At 40.9% G+C, this 27,188-nt stretch overlaps 1 protein-coding gene across 4 annotated transcripts in view; it reads left to right on the top strand.

Moving 5' to 3' along the window:
• ERP44 (endoplasmic reticulum protein 44) overlaps positions 1-27,188 on the top strand; it is a 505,107-nt gene that overhangs the window by 171,230 nt on the left and 306,689 nt on the right. For 3 of the 4 annotated variants that reach the window (XM_029589904.1, XM_029589906.1, XM_029589905.1), the window contains 2 exons: positions 7,457-7,496; positions 16,332-16,447. In XM_029589904.1, coding sequence (XP_029445764.1) covers positions 7,457-7,496; positions 16,332-16,447 — 156 coding nt within the window. Of the gene's footprint in view, positions 1-740; positions 812-7,456; positions 7,497-16,331; positions 16,448-27,188 lie in introns of all 4 variants that reach the window. The other variant, XM_029589907.1, reaches the window with a different exon arrangement.

Genomic DNA, 27,188 nt, shown 5'->3' with positions numbered 1-27,188 from the left:
GAAAGGATGGGCTCCACCTTAACCAGAGTGGAATTAGGCTGCTGGCACTAATCTTTAAAAAAGGAAACAATACAGCTTTTAAACTAGATGATCGTGGAAAGCAGACACTCAGAAGTGCATGGTTCTGAAAATGTGTAGTAAGATTTGGAAACTGGAGATCTGTTGTCTGTAGCCAACTTGAAAGAGCTTGGCTCTTCAGCCAAGAAGAATGAGCAAAAATTACACCATCCTGCTGAGCAAAGTTAGTAAATATTTATCCTAAATTATTCATGGTTATTACTACTGCAAATGGGGCTTTCACCAAGTGAAAGTTCTTAGTGTAGCTGCATTTAAAAAAGGTTTGGACAAGCTCCTGGGGTAAAAGTCTATTATCCATTATTAAGGTAGAGTTGAATAAATCTACTGTTTATTCTTGGGATAAACAGCTTGGAATCTTTCTACTGCTTTGGATCCTGCCAGGTACTTGTGACCTGGATTGGCCACTGTTGGAAACTTGATACTGGGCTTGATGGACCTTTCTTCTGACCCAGTATGGCAAGTTTTATGTTCTTGAGTCTAAGTGTGTAAAAACACATGCAATCAATACATTTTATTTTCTTAATTACTTTTGGAATATTTATATAATTTTTATTTTACAATTAAAGTGTAGAGTATGTTGTGTAGATCAGTTAAATTAATTCCTTTAATGCATTTATTTATTTATATATTTAATTTATATTCTGCTTTGCTTTGTATTGCAGAATGTGATAAATGTACAAGGATGTGAAGATTTTTACAAGTTAACTGTTTATTAATAGATTGGAGTTTTGGGGTGAGCATCTGTTTTATATTGTTTTGGGGAATTTTATTTGTGATATGGTCTAATATGATACTGTTTGGCCTTTCCGCTTGTGAAAGTTGGGTGTGAAGTCTAGCTGGCAATAGAGTATTATGAAATGTTGTAAAAGGTTTATTGTATTGAATGACTTTTGTGTAATTTACTGAATTTTGTATTGTTTATGATTTGCATTTTGTAAATGTTTTGTAAGCCACTTTGGGCAATCCATTGGGATTTTAAGGCAGGGTATACATATAATATAACATACAGTATTCTACTATTTTCTGCTTTTAATGTAAATAAAATGTTTTCTAGTTCTGCTTCATGTAAATATTCATTTTTATTCCTTTGTAGATCTGATACAAGAAAAATCAAATTTCTGTAAAATAGTGCTTTTCAAAGGAAATGTAAACTATTATGGTGAACATTTTATTTTCAGAAAAAAAGACAGGAGGCGAGTAGAAACTTATTGACAGACTAATTCATTAAAGTAATAGCTTGCGAGGACAGAATATTCTTCATTGTATGCATGAAGTAATGTACAAGAGATGGGTAACACATACACAGAACAGAGAGAAGGCATTGATTAGGCAATATATAGTTTGTTTTGTTTTTTTGATATTTTATTAACTTTTCAAAAATAAACATCAAAGTATTACATTTTGTTCAGAAACATGGCATCATATTTGCAATATTTATACATTGGAAATATATAACAGAAATAATCCCTTATTGTTACCCTTTAGACCACTATCACGGTGGGGGGTGGAGGGAACAGAAGGAATATACAGGAAATTTTCTAAAACAAATCACAGGCTCCCCTGTAATACCCCAATTAACAAAAAGATGAGCTTATCCTTAATTCTCTAGCATCAACTGAGCTCTTTTTGATTGTATAAAGTCCTTCAACTGTTCTGGCTGAAAGAAAATATAGCTATCTCGATTATATTTCACTGCACACTTGCAGGGGAATCTCAGAAAAAAAGAAGCGCCTAACGCCAGTGTTTCCTGCTTCAACGCCAGAAAGCTTTTTCTTTTCATCTGTGTGGTTTTTGTCAGATCTGGATATATTCTTAATTTTGCACCCATAAATAATGTCTCCATCTTTTTGAAATATGCTCTCATTACATCTGTAAGATCTTTCTTATAGAATGTAATCAATAAAGTTCTTCTTTCAGTTATTTCTAGTCCCGAAGATTCTAGAAACTCCGTCAGATTGGCAAAGTCTCTTAGGATTTCTTGTTCATTCTGTCTGTTCTTACTTGGCAAAAAGTATACTTTATCTAGGGGTGGGTTTCTTGAGAAGGAAATTCCAAAATTTCAGTGAAATATCTTTTGATTGTACCACGTGGAAATTCCACCACTATCCTAGGAAAATTCAGTATACGTAAGTTAAGATGTCTTAACGCATTTTCAATTATTTCTATTTTTCTATTGATGTTACCGCAATCTTGAATTATCACATTTTGCACAGATCTCACCTGTTTAATCTCATTTTCCACTTTTTCAAATTTCCCTGATACATCCTGCTTTTGTATTACAAAGTTCTTATTCAGCAAATCCATTTGTTGAGATAGATTGTTAATTTTGTCAGAACAGTCTCCACAAGATTTTGCTATGGCTGAAGTTAGGTGCCAGAGAGCATCCAGTGTCACCACCTCAGGCTTATTCAAGCCTATCATTACTCCGGTGGAGGGATCCGGGGATATTGCAGGCCTACCTCCTCGACCTCCTGCCTGCACTTCTCCACCATCCGATTACACTCACCGGGCTGAACTGCCTCTATCTCCTGGAGGCTGGTGGCCAGAGAGTCCTGCGGCACTGCTCCCTCCTCCTGCGAGCGATTGCAATATATAGTTTGGAGAAAGTATTAATAGCATTATATTACAGCCTATTGACAACTGAGGAAAATGGGAACAGATAGAATGATCTGATAACAGTTAAGTTCATAGATGAGTCATGAAGCCATTGTCTCTGTTCAGACCTTGGGTGATGGTGTTAAGATTTTTAATGAGTTCCAATTCAGCAGTTTCAGGCTGGTGTGCTCCTTTGAAGTTTCTCTGTAGAAGTATGGCAACTTTAAGGTCAGATAGAGACTGCTTGCTGTAAGGTTGAAATGTTTTCCTCCTGGTTTGTGATTGTTGCCATTTCTGATGTTTAATATTCTATTTTTGGGTTATACTTGCCACTGTAACCACCTCTCCCTCCCCTGCCCTGGTTATGGAGTTCTAAGGGGGGACATCTTGAAGATGCACAGTTGTAAAGGGGACCCCGGCCCTCTGATCTCAGCTACGATAAGTGCCAGTAATGTGGCTCTCGTTTAAAAAAAAAAAAAAAAAAAAAAAAAGTTTGCCCATCCCTGGTATGGATGATCCAGAGCAAAACAAATGTGAAGAAAGATGCTATACATCGGAACTATGCAAAAATTAAAGACTAGAATAAACCCTTCACAGACCTAAAATAACACATTACATAGAAGAACATTGACACCTTAGCAGGTAAACATTTCTCAAAGGAAGATCATTCCCTTAAGGCCCTCACAATCAGGGTATTTAAAGGGATTTTTAAGGGTTCAGGTTTGATCTAAGGAAAAGTGTTAGCTGAGGTATTGCTAGGTACTTAAAAGATCGGGGGCATGGGCCCATAGATCCTTCCCCCATCCCCTAACATTTTGATCATTAAACTGTAGAATCACAATTTCCTCTCCTAAAACTCAAAATTCATGTTATGTATAAACCATTTTAAACAGTGTGGCCTACAGGTTAGAGTAATGGGCTGAAACTCTTAAAAAATACTTTGGAGAGGCCAGCTAGAAATCCTAAAATATCGTTAAATATGATTTTAAAAAGATTTGATTGTTTCCCTTAGATTTCATGTGATGGATGGGTAGGCCTGCTTGTTCCTGATCCTTCAGTCTGGATCTGATGATGAAGTTCTGCCTCCCGATGGAGGGATGCGGAACGGTGTTTCTCCTCCCGGGAGTCCTACCGATGCCTACCGATGGACAATTCAGTGGCATATATGGTAGTAATTTTCAAAAGCCCACTTACTCGAGTAAAGTACATTTACACGTGTAAATTCTAATTTTAAGCATGGGAATACTTTTTAAAATCAGGCCCTATGTGAGACTCGGCTTTAAAAAAAATCTTTGTGTCTACAAACATAGTTACAAGAATGTTACATCCAGCAAATGTATGCAGTGTGACAAAACATCCTTTTTCTGATATTTAAAGATAGAAAACTAATACTCAAATTGTAGGTAGCATCTGGTCCAGCCAGATGAAAGTACATGCTGGTTGCATAATAAGTTTTGAAATTAATTAGACTGTGAACTAATTTACTTTAAAGAAATTTTCTGTGCTCCAAAATATTTGCAATAATTTAAGGGTAACGATGGGCAGTTAGTGAATACATAGGATAGCCAACTAACTCCAGATTTACCCAACTGTGTTGATCGAGTTCTGGGTTTACCTCACTGTATGCAGGGTTATGTGGTCATATTTTTATTATGGAATAAGAACATAAAACTTGCCATACTGGGTCAGACCAAAGGTCCATCAAGTCCAGTGTCTTGTTTCCATCACTGGCCATGCCAGGTCACAAGTACCTGGTAGGATCCCAAGGAGTAGATAGATTTCAAGCTGCTTATCCCAAGAATAAGCAATGTATTTCTGCAACGCTACCTTAATGGTTAATGGACTTTTCCTCCAGGAACTTGTCCAAACCTTTTTTAAACGCAGCTACACTAATAGCTTTCACCACATCCTCTGGCAATGAATTTCTGAGCTTAAAGGTAGATTTTAAAAGCCTTGCACTTGCAAAAACAGCTTTGTATGAGTGTAAGTGGCCCAAGCGGGAGCAACACAAATTTTAAATAGCCAAGAAGGGCATGCGTACATTGATGTATGCGCGGCCAGAAAAAGTGGCATGGTGTGGGCATTCCAGAGGCGGAGCCAACACTGACACGCGTAGGCTCTAATTTTCCTCAGCCAGCACACGTAACGTACAGGCAACACATTGCTACTGCTCCTTGTTAGGTTTAGGAGAACACTGGGGGGGGAGAGTCTCTTTATTGGGATCAGTCTGATACTCTATATATGGACCATTGTAAGGGGGCAGTTTAATTCGGGGTGAGTTTTTGGGAGGTGGGATGGTGTTAGACACACACACACCCACACATCCTTAAGTGTCCAGTCCTGATCTATGGAAAAGTTGGCAACTCTAGACCGAGCTAATGATGCATAATTCTGTAATCTAGGTGTAAAACCCAGAGATTTCCCAGATATGGATAGCGATGTTTGTTTATTCAATGTTTATGAGAGAGTTTATAATCGTTTTACAGGTCACACACACAGGGTGCTGGCCCTTTAATACATTAGTGCAAAAAAAATAAAAAGTCTAATTCCCCTCAGAGATGGTCTATGGCTGACTTCTGACAGTCCAGAAACCTCTGTCTCACAATTTTAATGCAGAACTTGTGGAGGCTGAGCTGGAGAGAAGTAGTAAACAACAAATCTTAACCTCTGTGGCAGCAGTCTTAACCAGAAAGTTGGGAAGTGCTGCTATCAGCTTCTTGAGATGTACTTTGTTTTTTTAATGCAAACAGGCTTTTCTCCATAAGCCTATAGAAACCTAATCCAGTTTCTAGACTTACAAATGTGGTAGTTCATTACCCTCTGTTAGGGCTGAGAAATTGCCATCTTCTCTTCCCTCTTTCATCAGAGAAGAGTTTAACATCATCTCCTTGGAAAGTTCCCTCCTCTTAGAGGTTTTTACAATCTTCTTAAAGGAGAAAACTGTTTTAAAAAATCTTCCCTGGATCAGAAACAGCCACACTTAAACCTGTGCAACCAACCCACTTTCCAGGCCCACATTGGGGCTACCAGTAGTAAAAACATTCCTGGGTGCACACAAACTGACAGCTGGCGCTGGCTGAGAGCCAGGAAGAGCTGCTGCTACTGCAAGCCCTGTACCCAGTGAGAAGAGCCCTTAGGGCTTTGGAAGTGAAAGGCTTGCGTGAAGCCATTACGGGTATGGACTTTATTTTTTACTGGTATTTTTCAGGCTCACATATAGAGCCTCCTTCTAGCTGCAGCACCTTTGTTGCAACTTGTTACTCTTGTTGCTCCCCTTTTCCCCCTCCCTGTTTTTTGTATTTTCCACCTTTTTGTTCAGATGTAAACCGATATGATGTGCTCTCTAATGTCGGTATAAAAAAGCTGTTAAATAAAATAATAAATAAATAAAGGCTTGCGCGAAGCCATTACGGGTATGGACTAGGACTGCTCCTTGTTTACATTAGAGAAAGGCTGTAGGGAGATTTGAGAGGCATAAAATTTAAAAGTAACACAAAGTATTTAAAAAAAAAGAAAAAACATAAAAACATAATGAGAAAAAATTCAACAAATAAAAACATCACTAAGGTTAAAAGTTTTAAAAAAATGACAATACATTTTTTGTATGGCTCCTAAAAATTTTGGCTAGTGCCCACATTTTCTAGATATTTTCCACCTCTTTAAGCTGCAATATGTGCAATTTTAATAGAATACTCCAGTATGGTCAAGATTTCAGTCCTCCCCATTCATAGTAAGGATAATTTTAAAAATCATTTCTGCAAGTAAAACATGGAAATATAATTATAAAAAATTGCCATGTGTGTGTGAATAAACTTGTATGTGTAGTGCCACTACATGCATAACTATATCCACAGTAGGGGGGATGCATTCCCAGGGGCAGGGTTGAGAATTTTCAAATGTTTGCGTATAATTTCTCTCAAGAAAACTATTTGCACAAATAAATACTTGTAAATGTGTGTGAATATTTTTCATGGGTAATTTTCAAAGTGAAAGTATATGCATTAATTTACATTGAAAATTAGTGCAAAATTCCCAGGTAAAAGAACTAAAATACACTTATATAAGTAAAAGCATTGGCCCTGATTTTGAAAAGCATTTACATGCTTAAAACTGGGTTTTACCTGTGTAAGTGGGCTTTTGAAAATTGATACGTTGTGCCATGAATTATCTATAGGATTTACCCATGTAAGTGCACATTACGAGAATAAATGCTTTATGAAAATTGCTACGATAGTATATTATATTTACATATGTAAATGCTTTTGAAAATTACCTCCTATGCCTTGAATGCTGCTATAGCCTTTCAATTTTCTTCTTGCTGCACGGTTGTTATGGAAGTCCATATTCAAGATTGAACGTTTATGTAAGTTAGCCAGGTAAGACTTATCTAGCTAACTTATATGGGATATTCAGCAGCATGGCTATGCTGCTGAATATCCCCGTATTTGGCACTGCTTAGCTGGATAAGTTTATATCCAGGTAAGTAAGACCTGTCTAACTTATATGATTAATTTAACTGGATACGTCCAAATATTGGCATTTAATTAGCTGGATAAGTAGTGCCACCTTGTTATACCCATTGCTCATCCCTGACTTATCCGGTTATCTACATAGCCGGTCAAGTGGCGACCACTGAATGTAGCCCAGTATTCAGCAGCCACCACTTTGCCAGATAAGTCCCTATTATAAATAGTGTTGAATATTGGCCTCATAGAGATTAGTTCTCACATCGATAACTGAATGTAGTGTAATAAGCCAACCTAGTATTTTTTTTTCTTTTCAGACCATGCAGATGTAGCTTTGGTTAACTTTTATGCTGACTGGTAAGTGTATTCTACATTTTATGTTACATTATGTTCTTCCTACCCTTCATGCCTTCCTCATTACTTGGCAATTATATTTTCTGATTCTGTTATTGCAAGTGTTTTAAACTAACACAACTTATGCTCCTAAGTCACTAACGGGCCGATAAAGTACAGTGCGCTCTGACGGAGTGCACTGTTAACCCTCCATTGGACGCGTGTTTTTGATGCGCTAGCGTTACCCCTTATTCAGTAAGGGGCCTAAAACGCGCGTCCAACCCCCCCGAACCTAATAGTGCCCGCAACATGCAAATGCATGTTGATGCCCCTATTAGGTATTCCCGTGCGATTCACAAAGCAAAATGTGCAGCCAAGCCGCACATTTTACTTTCAGAAATTAGCTCCTACCCAAAGGTAGGTGCTAATTTCTTCGGGCACCGGGAAAGTGCACAGAAAAGCAGTAAAAACTGCTTTTCTGTGCACCCTCCGACTTAATATGTCCCGAAAGTTACCAAAAGTAAAAACAAAAAACAATTTGAAGTTGGCTCGCGGATCGAAAACCGGACGCTCAATTTTGCCGGCGTCCGATTTCCGAACCCGTGGCTGTCAGCGGGCTCGAGAACCGCTGGCAAAATTGAGCATCAGCTGTCAAACCCGTTGACAGCCGCCGCTCCGGTCCAAAAGGAGGCGCTAGGGACGCGCTAGTGTCCCTAGCGCCTTCTTTTACCCGTTTTTACCGCCGGGCCTAATTTGTATACAGAATCGCGCGCACAGGAGAGTGGCTGTCCCGCGGACTTTACTGTATCAGCCCGTTCAGAAAAAAATATAAAGTGATCTGTTTAGCCTCAAAAACTGTATAACAATATCTTGAGATAATTCTCCTGTGGGCTTAACGAAAAGTATCAGAATCTATAAAGAATCTAGTTTTCGACAGGGCTAGGACAGATGATAGAATTCTGGACTACAGTATACGTAAATTATTTATTATTATTTATATATTATACATTATTATTTATATATTTATTATATATTTTTATTTATATATTAGGTCATGCCATGATTTAGGTTTTGGCCATATACATGTTAAAAAACTAAGGTTTAATAATAGAGTTCTGACATCAAAACCAATACCATAGCATGTCACCATGGAGAATTATCACTGTGATTTTGTAGCTATGCCTCTGTATTAAATAAACATCTTTCTGGTTTTACTTGCTTTTGTTCTTGATTTTGTTCTCTCAGTGCTCAAACTTTTTCTGTCTAATTAAAAACTAAATGTGGGTATATTTAATTATTTCCCTTAAAATATATTTATTCATTGAAAACTACAATATTAGAACAAATAAGTAAAAAAAAAAAAATCCCCAAGGAGACCTAATAAGAAGACCAAAAGAGAAAACAGATGGAATGATAAAGGAGATGGAACAGCTCCCCTATGAGGAAAGGCTAAAGAGATTAGGACTGTTTAGCTTGGGGAAGAGCCGGCTGAGAGGGGATATGATAAAGGTCTACAAAATCATGAAAGGACTTGAACAGATAAATATGAAACAGTTATTTACTTTTTCAGAAGGTACAAGGACTAGGGAGCACTCCATGAAGTTAGCAAGTAGCACATTTAAAACAAATTGAAGAAAATCTTTTATATTCAACGCACAATTAAGCTCTGGAGTTTGTTGCCAGAGGACTTGTTTAGGGCAGTTGGCATAGCTGGGTTTAAAAATGTTTGGATAAGTTCCTGGAGGAAAAATCCATAAACTACTATTAATTAATAGGGACTAGCCACTGCTTGTTGCCAGCATCAGTAGCATGGGATCTGTTTAATGTTTGGGTACTTACCAGGTACTTGTGACTTGGATTGATCAATGTTGGAGACAGGATATTGGGTTTGATGGACCCTTGGTCTGATCCGGTATGGCATATCTTATGTTCTTATGAAGTTAATATTTTGAAGGCTAGTCTAGCTAGTACTGCAAGTATAAGACAGATTTAAATCTCCCTTTGCCCAACTGTGCAAGCAATCTACTGCAAATTCCATTGATCCCATCTTTTGATTGGCTTGGATGCTATTGTCATCTTCTAACAGTTTTTGTGGTGATGAAAAAATGGCCTGTACTGAATGCAGTCTCAGTGACTTAATGATCAGTGAATGCTCTATGCTCTTTTGTCTAGATAATCTTCTGTTTTTTCTCTTTCACACGGTCAGGGCCTGGGATTGCAATACTAACACAAAAACACCTAATGGCTGGTCAGACCATCACCTTCAGCTTTTAGCCATAGGAGGTCACAATAGTATAAAACCTATGCATAGTATTCTATGATCAATTGGTAAATATTTTTGACATGTACAGCAATTTATATAGTGTCTGTGGTTCACTATGATGATGTCATTATACACATCCACACTGACATGATGACCCTACTAATTATAGAAAGCTAGGGACTAAACTTAATTTTATTGCACAGGTTGGAGGAGTTAAAAATTTGAGTTTAATGGAAAAATGATGGGATCTAGTGTCTGGCTAGCTTGGGCCTACTTGGTCATGGCCATGTTTTCTTTCTAAATGTGACATGAAATATCTCTTAAGTTCCACATAAACTGTCATGTTTTAGGATAGTTAATTTAAATAATTTGAGGAGATACAGTTAGAATTAGGGCTTAAATTATAAATTGTACTTTTTTTTTCTCAACTCCCTATTCTTCTATTTATTCTATATGATTTTTATATTTTGTTATTTAAAGTTTTATCTTAATTAAGTTATATTTATCTCCTATTTTTTATTTTGTAAATTGTAAACCGTCTTGGTCAACTTCTGTTGTGAAAGACGGTATAGAAATGTTTTTAAATAAATAAAACACAATTTCCTAGCGTGTAGCAGATGGACTCAGGACCAATGGGTATAGTGTACTCCTGATAGCAGTTGGGAGACGGAGTCAGATATTAATCTGACGTCAGCCTACATATACCCGTGCAGGAAGCTTAGCTCTTCAGTATTTCTTTGTCTCCTAAGCAGTTAGGGACACTACCCACACACACACTTGCACAGTGTTAGAAAATCCATACCAAAGAAGAAAGAAAATCTTACCTCTAGAAGACGAGCCATGCTTCTCCTGCAGTGATACCTAAGGGTCCCTCCCCCAGTCGAGAATTCCCGAGGTGATTTCCGAGATCCCTCAGAGGTAAGCCTCGTTCCGGCAGCCAGTTTCCGGCGTGGACTTAGTCCCCTGAGTGGCTGAGAGGCAGCGGGTGCGATACCGAACGCGGCGGTGAAGGTATTTTCCCTCTCCCCCCGCAGCCGGAGACCACCCGGCACAGACCGGGAAGCGCCGAGACAAGGTAAGGTAGAAAACTTTCTTTAAGCCTCCGGTCTCTGAGTCTCGGTTAGCCGCACAGATCGTCCTTATGGCGATCGGGTTGAGCAGCCCCGTCCGGTCTAGACCCCGATCCGGTGAGAGGGTCCTCACACGTGGAGACCCTCCAGGGGGGTCGCCATCTTGCCTGCGTGGTCGTCTGCGCCATTCTCCCCCTTTGATCGCCGCATTGCCTGCTCAACTGAGCCATGCGCAGAGCGGCGATCCGGGCGCACAAATGACTTATGCGCACAGCGGTGCGCACATCCCCGCTAAGCGCACATAGTCTGCACACCCAGTGTGTGCACCTACGCGCACAGATGAGTTTTGAGCCACTCCACGTGCACAAATCATGGCACCGCTGGCCAAGAAAGCCAAGGGACAAGCCCTCTGCCCAGCCTGCCACCTGAGAGCTGCTCAACCCAAAGTGGCCTCTGCCCTATGCCTGCAGTGCGAAGAGACTCTGGGGAAACCGAAGCAAGGCCCCCCTCAGCCAGTAGAGGAATCTGGCTCCACCAATGATAGTACCCCAGACCCTGTAATTCCAGCTCGGACCCTCCTCAGATGGGCTCCTCGGGGAACTCCATTGCATTCAATATGGACCCAGGGACCTTTTCCTGGGTGGAATTCTTCAAAGGTCTGCAAACCTTTGTCCAGGCGCAATCGGTACTGCCTGCGACACAGCCACAGTCTCCACCAGAAGTGTAAGACCTTCCAATCCCCTCTCGCCCCCCCCCCCCCGAGAAGTGCCTCAGCCGGGCAAAAGCCTCCCCATAGGGGACACAGACACCTCGGGGGAACAGTCTGACTCCCTGGAGGAAGGGGAAATCCCTCCAGAGATGGAACCATACCGAACCATGATGCGATTCTTCTCCAAAGACGAGTTACCAGATCTCGTGTCTCTGAGCCTGAAGACGCTGGCCATTCTTGGCACAAGTACCATGACGGAGCCAAAGACGAACCCAGTTTTGGTCTGTCTCCGTCAGGCCTCATGCTATTTCCCAATGCTGCAGGCTGTACAAAATCTGATTGACCTGGAATAGAATGCCCCGGAGGCCAGCTTCAAAGGAGGACGGGCCCTAGAAGCCCTATAAACCCTGGAACCCATGGCCAAAGAACTCCTAGGGTTCCCAAAAGTTGACGCCATGGTCTGCGCTATCTCAAAGCGCACTACCATCCCAGTCAAAGGAGGAGCTGCACTCAAGGATGCCCAGGACAGACGTCAGGAATCCAACCTTAAACAGTCATTTGATGTCACAGCAATGACCCTGCAGATCCATAGAGGCAGCCAGAAGGCAACTATGGCTCCGAAATTGGTCAGCCGATGCGACCTCCAAGATGAAACTCACTAGAGTGCCTTTTAAAGGATCCCTCCTGTTAGGAAGCGAATTGGAGAAGTTAGCCAACAAATGGGGCGAATCCCCAGTACCCCGGTTACTGGAGGACAGGAACAAAAGAACCCAGTGCTCCTCTCCCCGAAAAACCAAGGACAGAGGAGTCCAGTGTTTTAGACCTTACAAAAACACATACCAAGCACCTCGCCCCGCTGGCAGGGCCCAGTCCTTTCGGAACAGAAACAACAAGAGGGGAGCCAGCTCAGGTACAGGCCCTGGCCACACCCCACAATGAGAATCAACAGACCCATCCACATGACCCATCTTCTACCAAAGATGGGTCAAGATAACGTCGGACAAGTGGGTCCTAACCATCATTCGAGAGGGATATTATCTGGACTTCCATAGCATCCCTCCAGACAAATTTGTGAGATCACTGTGCCACACCCTCTCCAAGAGGAGACGGCAGTGGAAACCACACTGACAAAACTACTCAGCCTAAAGGAGATAACCTCGCTGCCCACACATCAAAATAATACTGGTCACTATTCCATCTATTTTATCATCCCCAAGAAGGAGGGAACGTTGTGGCCCATCCTGGACCTCAAGACCGTCGCTACCTGAAGGTACTGCACTTCTGTATGGAAACCTTACGTTCAGTCATAAAGGTAGTACAACTGGGAGAATTCCTGACTTCACTGGATCTATCCGAAGCCTATCTCCACATCCCGGTCCACCTCGACCATCAGCGCTTTCTACGCTTTGCGATATTGGACCATCATTACCAGTTCCGGGCGCTACCCTTCGGACTAGCTACTGATCCTTGGAAGTTCACCAAAATCATGGTGGAAGTGGTGGTGACACTGAGGAAAGAAGGAATCCTAGTACATCCCTATCTGGATGATTAGCTGATCAGGGCAAAATCTCCAGAGGAAAGTTACCAGGCGAGCACCAGAGTCAAGGATCTACTGCAGAATCTCGGGTGGGCCATCAACACAGCCAAAAGCTGCCTGCAGCCCTCCCTATCACTAGAGTACTTGGGAGTCCGGTTCAACACCAAACAAGACAAGGTCGTTCTTCCCCCTACAAGGAGAAGGGAACTGATGGACCAGTTGCGAAAACTGTTGAACTATGCTCACCCCAAGGTAAGGAACTACCTCCAAGTCCTCGGTCTCATGACATCAACCCTAGAAGTCGTCCCATGGGCAAGGGCCCACATGCACCCACTACAACGTTCACTACTGTCACGATGGAATCCGATGTCCCAGAAATACTCCGTTCGCCTCCAGCTATCGGCAGAGGTTCGGACCCAGCTCCAATGGTGGCTACAGGAATACCATCTGAGCAAGGGAGTAAGACTATCCCCCACCGACCTGGATCTCGCTCACTACGGATGTGAGCCTGCGAGGGTGGGGAGCCCACTGCCAGGAACTGATGGCCATGGGGCAATGGGACAAGGAAGAGTCTGGATGGAACATAAACCGACTGGAAACCCGAGCAGTCAGACTAGCCTGCCTACAATTCAGTCACAGACTCCGGGGTGAATCTGTCAGTCATGTCGGACAACGCCATAACAGCTGCCTACATCAACCTCCTGGGAGGAACCAGAAGCCAACAGGTGTCTCTGGAAATAGACCCCCTAATGGCCTGGGTGGGAGCAAACCTGCAAGGGATCTCAGCCGCCCACATCGTGGGAAAAGACAATGTCTCTGCGGACTACCTCAGCAGAGAGAGTGTAGACCCAGGTGAATGGACGCTGTCGACCACAGCCTTCCAGTTGATAGTAAACCGCTGGGGAACCCTAGCCATGCATCTACTGGCAACCCGGTCCAATGTCCAAGTTCCCAAGTTCTTCAGCTGCAGACAAACGCAATCCCAGGGAATTGACGCTTTCATCCAGACCTGGCCACAGGAAGACCTACTGTACGCCTTTCCCCCATGACCACTACTGGGCAGGATCATCTGCAAGAGAGAACACCACAGGAGGCTAGTACTTCTAGTGGCCCCGGACTGGCCAAGAAGGCCATGGTACGCAAACATTCGAAGACTTCTTGCGGGGAACCCTCTATGCCTACCTCCACACAGGGACCTTTTCCGGAAGGACCGATCCTCCACGAAGACCCAACTCTATTCTCTCTTACGGTCTGGCCATTGAGAGGACTCGCCTGAAGAAAAGCGGATATTCTAAGGCAGTGATTGACACCTTGCTCCGAGCACGCAAGTTCTCCACGTCTCTAATTTACATACGAATATGGAGATATTTGAAGCCTGGTGTGAGGACAGCGACATCCTTCCACGAGCAGTCAAAATCCCCATGATCCTGGAATTTCTGCAGGACAGCTTGAAGAAGGGGTTGTCTCTCAACTCCCGCAAGGTTCAGGTGGCCGCGCTGGCCTGCTTCAGAGCCAAAATGGACTGCATCAGTCTATCATCATATCCTGACGTTTCCTGCTTCCTGAGAAGGGTCAAGCAAATCCGACCACCACTAAAGTGCTGGTGCCTCTATGGAATCTCAACCTAGTACTAGACTTCCTAACGGGAACTTCCTTCAGACCTACATGCGGTCTGTCACTACGGCTCCTGACCTTGAAGACTGCATTCCTAGTGGCAATATGTTCAGCCCATCGCATCTCTGAGCTTCAAGCACTATCCTGTTGGGAACCATTCCTCAGATTCACACCTGGATCCATACAGCTTTGCACTGTCCCCTCCTTCCTCCCAAAGGTAATTTCTCATTTCCATCTACACCAAACCATCTCGCTGCCATCTCCAGACGAACATAAGGACTCTGAAGACTCACGCCTTCTTCCCCATCTTAACGTAGGCAGACTCCTAATCCGATACCTGGAAAGATCGAAATCTGTACAAAAGACAGACCACCTATTCGTCCTTCACAGCGGGAAGAGGCCTCGCGGGCAACCATAGCCCGCTGGATGAAAGAAGTAATCATGGCGGCCTATATAGAGGCAGAGAAGCCTCCACCTCTACAAGTCAAGGCCCATTCTACAAGGGACCAGGCAGTGTCCTGGGCAGAAACCAAGATGCTGTCATCCGCAGAAATCTGTAGGGCGGCGATGTGGACCTCCATTCACACCTTCTCGAGGTTCTAACGCCTGGATGTCCAGTCCCGGGAGGACACATCATTTGCAAGGGCAGTACTAAGTGGGCCATGGGCAGCCTCCCACCTGGTTCGGGAGTAGGTTTTGTACATCCCATTGGTCCTGAGTCTGTCTGCTACACGCTAGGAAATGGAGAAATTACTTACCTGATAATTTCGTTTTCCTTAGTGTAGACAGATGGACTTTGGCATCCCACCCACGGCTGCTCCAAAATCAGGAAACCTCAGTTGACAGTCCCCGAGAGCAAGACAAGCATGGGTAAGGCAGGTATTACCCCAGTTCAGGACACCCATAGTTGCCAGGTGTCGGCGTTTTTCGGTTGGGTGCGCTGGCAGTCTTCAATTGGAAATCAGTTTAGCCAGTCCAAGTTAATCAAGTTATTAAAACACACATATATCCACAATTGCTTTTCAAGGAGAATACTGAAGAGCTAAGCTTTCTGCACGGGTATATGTAGGCTGACGTCAGATTGAAATCTGACTCCGTCTCCCAACTGCTATCAGGAGTACACTATACCCATTGGTCCTGAGTCCATCTGTCTACATTAAGGAAAACAAAATTAGCAGGTAAGTAATTTCTCCAATATTTTAAATTATATAAATACTATAACAGTACTGAAGTACATTTACAGAGTGCACAGTAAAAATCAGTTTGTTGAAACTATGTCAACAGAAGATAATTACTAACTTGTACTTGAAATATTTCAGATCGACACAAATTAGGAAGGAGGAATTTTGAATTCTTTTTAAGAAAAGTTCATTAGACTCTTAAAATAATTGTATATTTTTATTTCTTGGTGTATGGTTTGTAAGATTGATCGACTGAATATTTAGAGAAGTGCAGATAATATGAAAAAATGCAGAGGGGAATAACACTTTTTTTTGAGAATTACATTTTTTGAAAGCGTTTTGACTTTGAATCAGAATGAGAAATCCCTTTTGAAAATAAGATCTTTCTCATGCAAATGAAATGACTGGGAATTGTAAGTACTGTTGTGCCATCAAGCTTAAACCATTGTTTTGCTCTTCTGATTTGATACTATGACTACAAACAGGTGTCGGTTTAGTCAGATGTTGCATCCTATCTTCGAAGAAGCCTCCAACATCATTAAAGAAGAATACCCAGAAAATAATCAAGTAGTGTTTGCCAGAGTAGACTGTGATCAGCACTGTAAGTAACTGGGACATAAAAAACTATCACATATATTCACTTTCCATATGTATTCTGTAATCTCTATGGGAAGGGCAATTTTCAAAACCATTTACTAGAGTAAATTGACTGCTGAAAATTACCCACCCTCAGTGTGATTAAAGTTACACACCAGGATTCCACAGTACATCTACTTTTAACCAATTTGGAGAGAGGCATTCAAATCTACATGCGTTACTTTCTGGCAAAAGTTTGCCCACGCTAAAAGCAGGTGCAAAGTTCTGCAAATAGTTTGCACCTGCAGAAATTTAAAAGGAAACGTATGTGGAAACTATCCCTTTGAAATCTGATTTAATAAAAAAGTCCTTGGGTAAAAAATAATGTTATGCTTTTTTAAATGGCTAAATATTTGACATTCATAACACATGTAAATATGTATAATTCTAAATTAAACATGAATAGAAGATCTAAAAAATAAATGACATACCTAGTGAACTATAAATAATTATTAGTGTGTATAGCCGTTTATTTTTAGAAGAGTGTATGGCTGATATGACAGTTTACAATTGGTGCAATCATGAGTAACGGTATTTAAATATCCAGTAAGTAAAATATTTATTTATTTATTTATAACTTTTTTTTTATACCGAAGTTCAGGTAACAGAATTACTTATCACTCCGGTTTACATTATGACAAGTAGAAAACAATGACAACATATGTCTTACAATGAACAAGGGAGTGAACAACTTGGATAATATAACATAACATAACTAGGAACAGTAGCAGTATGCACTATTAGAGCGAGACTAGCGCATGGGGAGGGAGGTTTGCTAATGGGGGGGGGGGAAGGGGGAAGGAAGGTTGTTCGTGGAGGGGGGGAGGAGGGAGAAATTTCTTATTGATGAGTAAAAACATGAGCATAGGTTTCTGGACGTCAACAGTATGAAAACAGTCTATGGGAGCTGTGGAAGACTAAGTAAGTTAAGGGAATGCGTGACCGAATAGCCGTGTCTTGAGTCTTTTTTTGAACGTGTTGGGGCAATGTATCAGCCTTAGCTCCGGAGGAAGCAGATTCCACTGTTTGGGGCCTGCTGTGGATAGAGCTCTTTTACTTAAAGATGTTTTCATGGGAGGTGCATGTAGAGTTCCTCTTTGTGCTAATCTTAGCGGTCGGGATCAAATAATAATAAATAATCAAAAAATAATAAATAGGATCAAATAATCTGTTTTCCTAACTTAAGATGCTGTTTAATTCAGTCTATATGATAAAAGTTTTGGTTTTGTATACTGGCAAAATGTATTTCAAATAATTAAAAAAAAAAGTGTTTTCCATTTCCAAAGGTAGTAGAAAACTATAAATAGCTTGCGTGTTATCCTTGTCATCTGGTTTCTTGCAATGCTGTGATAAGGTCTTTAGAATCTGGCCCTTGCCACAGAATTGCTTAATTCATATAGGATGACTGGCCAGGTGAGTGTGGGTAGACTTTCTTTCCGCCTGATCCCCCTTCCCTTTTCCCATCCCCCAGCATGCTAACTGGAGAAGAGCAGCAGTACCTCAGGCTATGAGCCAAACTAATGATTTCAACCACACAGGACACAACAAATAACTTTACAATATTCTGTGTGATTCAAACTACTTATTTGACTCCTGATAGCAAAAGATACAGCTCAGAGAACTTGCACATTATGCATAGAATTTTGTGTAGAATTGAGTGTGTGCATGAGCATGGAAAGTCTCTTGAAGAGATGTATTACCGGCATGTCGGCAAGCTGAGCCACGTTCCATCTTTAATTTCGGCCCCCGATGAAGGCTAAGCTGAAACACGGATCCTGTGTCAGGCTAAACATTTCTGAGCCTCACTAAGAACATGGCGTTTCTTCACGCTACACAAAAGTTAAGTCAGAATTGAAAGATATTTGAAAAATTGAACGTTTTGAAATATTCGTTTGCTAATTCATTTAAAATATGATTGAGAATCTTCCTGGACTATTTCACTAAGCATATTGAAAAATGCTCATTCATGGTTGACCTATGATTATACAAAATCTGGCACACTTCTTTACTTGCTAATTAGCATGACACTATATGCCTATGTATGAGGTCATTTAAATGAGTAAAAAAACTCCGTTTCACCTTGAACCTTGTGGGGATCCATAGGTACAGAGCCCCTCGGTTCAAACCAAAGATCATTGAGCAGTGCCAGAGGAGCTGCAGAGAGCTTAACTGACTGCCAGTGCTGGAACCGAGAATGGCAAGGTGAGGGAAGAAAGTGCAAAGTCCATGAGGTCTTAAGGAAGGAGGGGTTAGGAGGGTTACCTTATGGAGAATGGGGGTTGTAGGGGAAAAGGGAGAGGAGAGAGGTGCCTGTTAGAGAAGGGGAAGTAGGGAGGTGCCTAATGAAGAAGTGGGGGTTGTGGTGTGAGGCAAGAAAGGAGAAGAGTGGTACCCGATGGAGGAAGAGGAGAAAAGATAGATGCCTGATAGATAAGAGGGATGGAGAGGGGGTGCCTGATGGAGTAAAGGGAAGAGTGGGTGCATGATGGGAGGCAGTAGAGGGTGCCTGATGGTGAAGGGAATGGATAGGGGAAAAGGGAGAGAAAGGGTGCCTGATGGGAAAGGTGGAGGAGAGGGGCAGAATTGAGAAGAGAGGTGCCTGATGGAGAAGGTAGAATGCTTGAGGAAAGGACGGGTGCCTGATCCTTAATGAGAGAGAGAGAAGAAAGTGTGTGCTGAATTAGGGGGTGGTTGGTGGACATGAGAGGGGAAGTAGCAGATCAGTATCTTAGGGTGGCAAGCTGGTAAGCTAGCAGTTGTAAGTGAAAATTCATAAGGAAGGCGGCAAGGTGAGAGGAAAGGAGAAAGATGATGGCAGAGAAATAAACACCTTACACAAAAAATGAATTTGATCCAAAACTTTTGACTCGCACACAAAATTATTTTATTCTTGTTATCACAGTAGTTAGAGTGTCGCAGCACTGTGTTGGATGTGTAAGTGTCATAGCAACCATGCACTTGTTTTTGCATTCATATATGAATGATAATAGGGCTGTTAGTGGCCTAAGGCGTTTGGTTCCAGAGTATTCTAGTTCATTTGGAATAACATAAGCATTATTATATTGTCAAAGTATCTGCAAATGTTTCTAAGAATGTTCAATACTCTTTCTATTTGCTAATTTTTTACAACAATATTTGATTACTTTGCATAATTTTGCATTTTTTTGGTGCATAATTTTGAAATTTTTGGTTGTAATGGATGTAAATAGAGTAAAATGCAACTGAAGCACCATTGCCCTCTTCTTCCTGAAATCACCTAGCTCACTGAGGATGGTGAGAAAGAGGGACAACTTAGGACAGTGGGATGCAGATGTGACAAGGATCGGTTGGGGGAGGTCAGTGGAGGGGCACCTGGAATGAAGATGTGAGAGAGTGGACCAAGGATAAGGGGAAATGGAAGAGGGGGAGAGAGGACCCAGTGGTGAGGCAGGAAGTGGAAGAGAGAGGGTATTGAGAAGAGAGGAAGAGTAGCAGGAACGGCCCTTGGAGAAGATACTTCCCTCATGCTTATCTGTGCCTGCCTGCTGTGTTGTCACAAATCTTATTCAGTCTTTGGTCTTCTCACTCATGGCCCCACTACCAATGTTCCTTTGTATCTGCATGCTTGAATTCTGCCACTATTTGGCTCCTCCGAATACACAGGTAGTGTGTTCTAAATGTTAACCACACTTTCAGCAAAATAGTATTTTCTCAATGATGGCATTTAAACCATTGGGTTCTTCTGAATTCAATTTAAAAATCAATTGATGTTCTTTTTTGTATAGGTTCTTTTCACGATTTCCACCTCTAATATCTGCAGTAACATGATCTATAACAAACCATCGAAGATCTTGTACCTTGTGACTCGCTGCTAAACAATGTGCCACTATTGGCGCTGTTTCTTTCTTGTTTTTTAAACAACTCTTGTGTTCACCAATACGTAGTCGAAATGGACGGGTAGTTTGTCCAACGTAGATCTTATCACACGGACACTTGATGATGTATACTACATGAGTACTTTGACAATTGGTGAAATGATGTAACTTGTATGTATAGTTGTTAGCTAGACATGGAAATGACTTCAATTCCAATGTTTGGTCACAGATTTTACAATGGCCACATTTAAAATGTCCAACAAGTGTAGATCCATCAATGGTTGTTATTGTATTACGTTTGATTGGAGGTAAAGTTGATGGACTCAAAATTTCCTTTAAATTTCTACTCCTCGAAAATGCCATCCGAAAATCTAATTCTTCAAGTCCAGGTATCATTTGTATTAAATGCCAATGGTGGCGAAAACTTCTAATGATCTTCCGTGACATCGGGGAATATTTTGTAACACAAGTTATAGTTTGTAAATCATCTTGTTTAATACCCGGATTTAATAAGGCATCTCTATCATAATAGAGTGCCCGTTTAAATGCATTTTTAATGCATTTTTTTGGATAACCCCGATGTTTAAAATTTTCAACCAACATGTTAGATTGTAATTTAAATGTCTCAGTGTTGGAACAATTGCGTTTATATCGCAAAAATTGCGAAAAAGGCAAACTGTTTTTCAAAGGCATTGGATGTGTACTACTGTAGTGCAACATGGTGTTTCGATCTGTGGATTTTTTGTAAACACTTGTCATCAATTCCCCAGAGGCTGTTTTCTGCAATTTCACATCTAGAAAAGAAATTTCCTTGTAACTGTATTGCATCACGAATTGTATGTTATCATCACAAGTATTTATCCATCTTTCAAAGGACAAAAGCTCATTCTCATTCCCACTCCATATGATAAAAATATCATCTATGAAACGTTTGTAACGTTTGAGACGTTCTTGTCCGACTTCAGTAAGTAATAATATCATTTGAAATAAGCAAGAATGTTAAATTGAATGACAAAAGCATTACATTTATGATATTGTATGTTTCAGAGCCCGCCCTGATGCAGGTTCCGAAACGACGTCAACGTCTGCGGCTTTGCTGAGAAATCACAGCGGTCTTGGCGACTTCAGTCAACAACTGAAGTCGTTGTGTTTAGCCGAAGAAATCTGGGGCTACAAATATTAAGATAAGTTTTGTCGGGACACAATGGTTTTACCATGAACATAAACAGTTTTCTGTTTTCCTTGTCGGGTGGCATCAACTCAAGTTGTTTTAGATAAAAATTATCTTCAAGTTAAAATTCCTGCAATTGAAAAAATCGCAATAGAGACTACATTTTATGCGATTGCAGCAGTTTCAACCTCATCAATAATAGGCGGTTTCGCCAGAAGTTGCAGTGGTTCCGGTAGCCACAGTTAAAAACTTAAGTGGCTTCGTCCAGTCAAACACAATTTTTGGATTACAAATATACAAAAAATCATGGTTACTTGCCTGTAAAGGTTGTGTTGGCGCGTTCACGTCACCAAATTAATTACAGAGGTCCTGGTGGCCACACATAAAAACTTTACTGGTGTTGCCCAATTAAAATACTTTGGATTAGAGGCTTATGATCACTAGTACCGAAAGGATTTCGTTGCAGTAATTTCTACTATATTAAGCATTTGGTGATTTACGTCAGCAAATTAAAAGATCTAGAAATTGAATTTCAAATGAGCACAGTAACCTCAAGAATATTAAGTGATTATAAAATTTGGCCGTTTGGAATTAGGATTTTGACCGGTCCTGCAATTTAAAAATTGAATTATAATAAGACTGCATTCTGCATGAAATTCCATTTTATAAAAAATAGAAAACACAGGATGAGATTTTGACCAGTGATTGTACCAACACGGCCAAAAACTTTTCTGCTCCTTGACAGAATTTTCTTGCCGGTGCTGAGGTCTAATCTATCCTTAAATAAAATATACATTAAAAATAAGTTCATAAAATTAAAAACACAAAAATATTTTTAAGGTTTGAATAAAAATTATTTTTAGTTTTGATGATAAAAGATAACTTTGAGATTATAAGTTCCAATTGGATGCCACAACATTAGCTAGTTGATTTTTGGTGGTTAATATATTATACTAGCTTATTCCCTAATTTTTTGGTGTGTCATAGTAATAGGGATGGCTCATACATGGCAGAGTGCCTTCAGCTATTCACACGAATATGTTACCAATCTTTTGAACACCTCTACATTATTTCCAGAGACCACCTTACAAATGTCTTCCAACTCATGGTCAGAATTATTAGCTTTATCGAAAAGAATAACAAGAAGTGAATTACACGGTGTCACCTTAGTCGAATACTGTAAACAAGAAAGAATACCTCGAGGATTACGTATTCACAAGGAGCCTAAATTGTTCACTGAGGGATACAGCTATTTTCTGAGCGTTTGGAATTCCATACTGAACAAATGTTCGTTAGATTTAATGGTTTTAATTATCGAATCTTCACAACATCTTTGTAATGAGTTATGTAAGGATTTAGATGAGAAATTGGTTTCTCTTAAAACTGAAATCGATCATGATACTTTTGAGCGCAATTTTGCAGATTTGCAAAAGAATATGGAAAATTTTAAGAAAGAATTAAAAGAATATAAAATTTCAAAATTTTCCAGAGATGAACAGGATTACAAACAAGGCAGCATTTATTCATGGATGCATCCAAAACAAAAGAAAAGACCACCAGCATTTAATAATTCATCAGAAGGTTCTTCAGAGGAAGAAGAAACAGTGGATGCAATGAATGAAAATCCTTCTTCTTCTTTTTTGGACCGCGGCAACTTCCAAAAAAGAAAGGGAAGGGTGACATGGAAAGATCACAAAAATTCAGATCCACCTTATGTAACCACTCGCTCCCGAGGATCAGTGAGGGGCAAGAAAAAGTCATAATTAATTTATCGGATACTATATTGAGTCCCGAAGAGGAAAGAATCTTAAATTTGGGTCTGTCATTTGTTCCAACAGAAGCACATGATTCATTTCAATTTCGTGTAGATCTGCAGAAATTTGTGCGCAAATTAATGTTAAAAAACCATTTTAAATCATTTGAACATTACAGTGACATGAGTATAGTACATAATCCGTCTTCTTGGTTACCACCTGGACCAATTCATCCTTATATTGATACGTTTTGTCAATTGGTTTTAAAAGATGTAAAAAGTTTAGAAGAAAATAATGACAAATTTTGCAATAATTTTAGTAGAGAACAACGTAATACTTTACATTCTATGTCCAAAAAACAAGATGTGATAATCAAGGAGGCTGATAAAGGGGGATCGATCATTTTAATGAATAGAACAGACTACATCACAGAAATTATTAGACAAATAGAAGATGAGAAGAGTTACATTAAATTGTCGGGTGATCCCACTAAGTATTTACAGAAGAAGATACTGGAGGTGACTAATAAAGCGTTAACATTGGGTTTTTTGACAAATAAAGAGTTCAATTTTTTAAATCCAAAGCATCCTAGAGTTCCCACCATCTATATCTTACCAAAAGTGCATAAAACACTCGATAAACCACCGCAGACCAATTATTTCTGCGAATGATTCTCTGTTGGAACCTTTATCAGTCTTTACAGACTGTTTCCTGAGAGATTTTGTCCCTCAATGTCCGTCTTACATCAGAGACACCACACATTTTTTACAATTGTTGGAATCTGTTTCAGAAGACATGCAAAATAAGTGGTTGGTCACCATGGATATAAAATCTTTGTACACCTAAATTCCCCAAAACGAAGCATTAGAGATTATTCACTTGATTCTAAATAAAAGACAACGTCCACATCGGGTACCGACTGAATTTATCATGCAATTGGCTACCATAGCTCTTAAAAAAAATTTCTTTGTTTTTCAAAATCAATTCTATCAACAAATTTCGGGGACAGCAATGGGGGCCACAATGGCCCCTTCATTAGCGAATCTATTTATGGCTCAATTTGAATCTACATGGGTTAATAATTCTCCTTTTTCATCAAAAATCTTTTTTTACAAACGTTTCATAGATGATACTTTTATCATATGGAGTGGCAATGAGAATGAGCTTTTGTCCTTTGAAAGATGGATAAATACTTGTGATGATAACATACAATTCGTGATGCAATACAGTTACAAGGAAATTTCTTTTCTAGATGTGAAATTGCAGAAAACAGCCTCTGGGGAATTGTATTTGTATTGCACTGTATTTCTGACTGTAATATTGCAAAAACATTTTGGTGCTGCTCATGATATCACACTGTATTAATGACCCAAAACCATTACACTGTATTATATTGCACTGTATTTCTGACCCTGTAACACTTCTCACAGCTCAAAACTCTGGATTTGCTCTGTACCCACCTACCCTATCTCCTAACCAGACAACCGACATCTACCCACCCGCCTCACTACCACCCATCTGTCCCACCCTAAAATGTGCTTCCCCACTATACCTATCATACACCACCCCCATCGGCGAATCATCCACCCAGCACACCCTCACTCCTTTACCCAGCACAAATCCCTAGTGCCCATCATGATTTCACCCTTCACACAGCTGCTAGGCCTAGCCACCCTTGCCATTTCCCTTTTCAATGCACAATCTATCCTAAAGAAAGCCCCCATCCTTCAAGATTTACTCACTGACACTAACCCAGATATCTGTGCCATCACAGAAACCTGGCTAAACAATTCGGACCATGTCTTCATCAACCAACTCCCTACGCAGACATACGACATTTTCTCCATCCCAAGGCCCAAAAAAAGAGGAGGCGGCATACTCCTGGCTACCAAGAAACACCTCAACCTAAAGCTACAAACCAGCTCCCCCCCACCAAGACTTGAAATTGGTCTTTTTAAATCCAAATCCCTACAAGTCTGCCTCGTATATGCCCCTCCCGGTATACTTGAACAGGACCCATCCCCACTCATTGAATACATCACCGACAACATTAAGCCGAACACACCCGCAGTGATACTCGGAGATTTCAATCTTCATGTAGACACCCACCCCAACACACACCTGCCTGTGAAACACTACTTGTCACCCTCAAAGCCCTGGGCTTCAGTCAGCTAATATCCAAACCCACACATAAAGCTGGTCACACACTCGACCTTCTTTTTGTTAACACAAGCATCACAGTACCTCAAGCACCCGTCACCACCCCCATCCCCTGGTCCGACCATTTTCTCATCAATGCCCACCTCATCTTCAATACCGACACACCGAGTACAAGTTCACACAAAAAAACCATCTCCTTCCGTAAAACATGCCCTTCGGAGGAACTCTCCCTAGCCTTCAGCAAAGTAAACGAAAACCTCGACCTAACAAACCCAGACACCGCTCTACTAACATGGGATAAATCTATTTCCAATATAGCCAATGACTTTTGCCCCACCATCCACAAAACTATAACACCTACACGTACCGAGAAAAAGCCATGGTACACTATTGAACTAAGAAAACTGAAACAAGACCTACGTACAAAGGAACGTACCTGGCGCAAACAACCGACACCCACACACAAAATGGCCTACAAACATACACTGCATACATACCGACAAGCAACCCTCCACGCCAAACGTGATTTCTACGCAGCAAAAATCCATAGCTATAAATTCAATCCAAATGCCTTATTCTCCTTCGTTGCAGAACTCACAAAGTCCCCCACTCCATCCTCCCAAGAGGTAAACAGTATAGAGAAATGTGAAAAACTAGCCGATTACTTTAAAAGTAAAATATCCAAAATTCTTACCAGACCTCCCCTCCAACCCCCCGCCCCCACCGACCCACTACCCATCGACAACAAAATTAATCTAGACTCCCTTGACACCACCTCCGTGAAGGAAGTTGAATCCATACTAAAAAAGATGCGACCAGCCACTCATATCGCAGACATCATCCCATCAAAAATCCTCCTCACTATTCCCTCCGCCATTGCGAAACCAATAGCACAAATCATCAACTGCTCCCATCACCTCTGGGAAAGTCCCCGACCCACTTAAACTTGCCATCGTGAAGCCTCTACTAAAAAAAAACCCACCCTCGACCACAATGACCCTGCAAACTACAGACCCATATCCAATCTGCCTTTCTTATCTAAAATCATGGAGAAAGTGGTTAACACACAACTCACCGATTTCTTAGAAGAAAACAATATTCTTCATCCTGCACAATATGGATTTCGTAAAGATCGAAGTACCGAAAAACTCCTACTTGCTATAACGGATACCATCCTCAAAGGCATGGACCACAGCCAATCATACATACTTGCCCTTCTCGATATTTCAGCCGCCTTTGATACAGTGAACCATCAAATCCTAATATCACGCTTAGCAGAGATAGGAATCTCAAACACAGCCCTAGCCTGGTTCTCCTCATACCTCGACCACCGAAAGTACTTAGTCAAGCTTGATAATATTGAATCCGCTCACATTCCCCTTACACAAGGCGTACCCCAAGGCTCCTCTCTATCGTCCACCCTTTTCAATATATACTTTACTCCCACTATGCCACCTCCTCTCTAAACTTGGACTAAAATTCTTCTTATATGCAGACGACGTTCAAATACTCATTCCCATCCAGAAATCCATCAATGAAACCCTTCAGTACTGGGAATCTTGTCTGACATCCATCAATTCCCTCCTCTCCAATCTACACCTAGCACTCAACGCCTCTAAAACTGAAATCCTTATCCTAGCAAATCAACCAATCGATTCAATCCATCAAATGATTCAAAACGCCTCACTAGCTCACACACTACCTCCCAGTGTCAGAGACCTAGGAGTCTCCCTAGACAATCAACTAAGCTACAAATCCCACATTAAA

Source organism: Rhinatrema bivittatum, chromosome 2 (genome assembly GCF_901001135.1).
Source record: "Rhinatrema bivittatum chromosome 2, aRhiBiv1.1, whole genome shotgun sequence".
NCBI lineage: Eukaryota > Metazoa > Chordata > Amphibia > Gymnophiona > Rhinatrematidae > Rhinatrema > Rhinatrema bivittatum.
The sequence above is the reverse complement of the archived record's forward strand: the minus strand, read 5'-3'. Positions and strand labels throughout refer to the sequence as shown.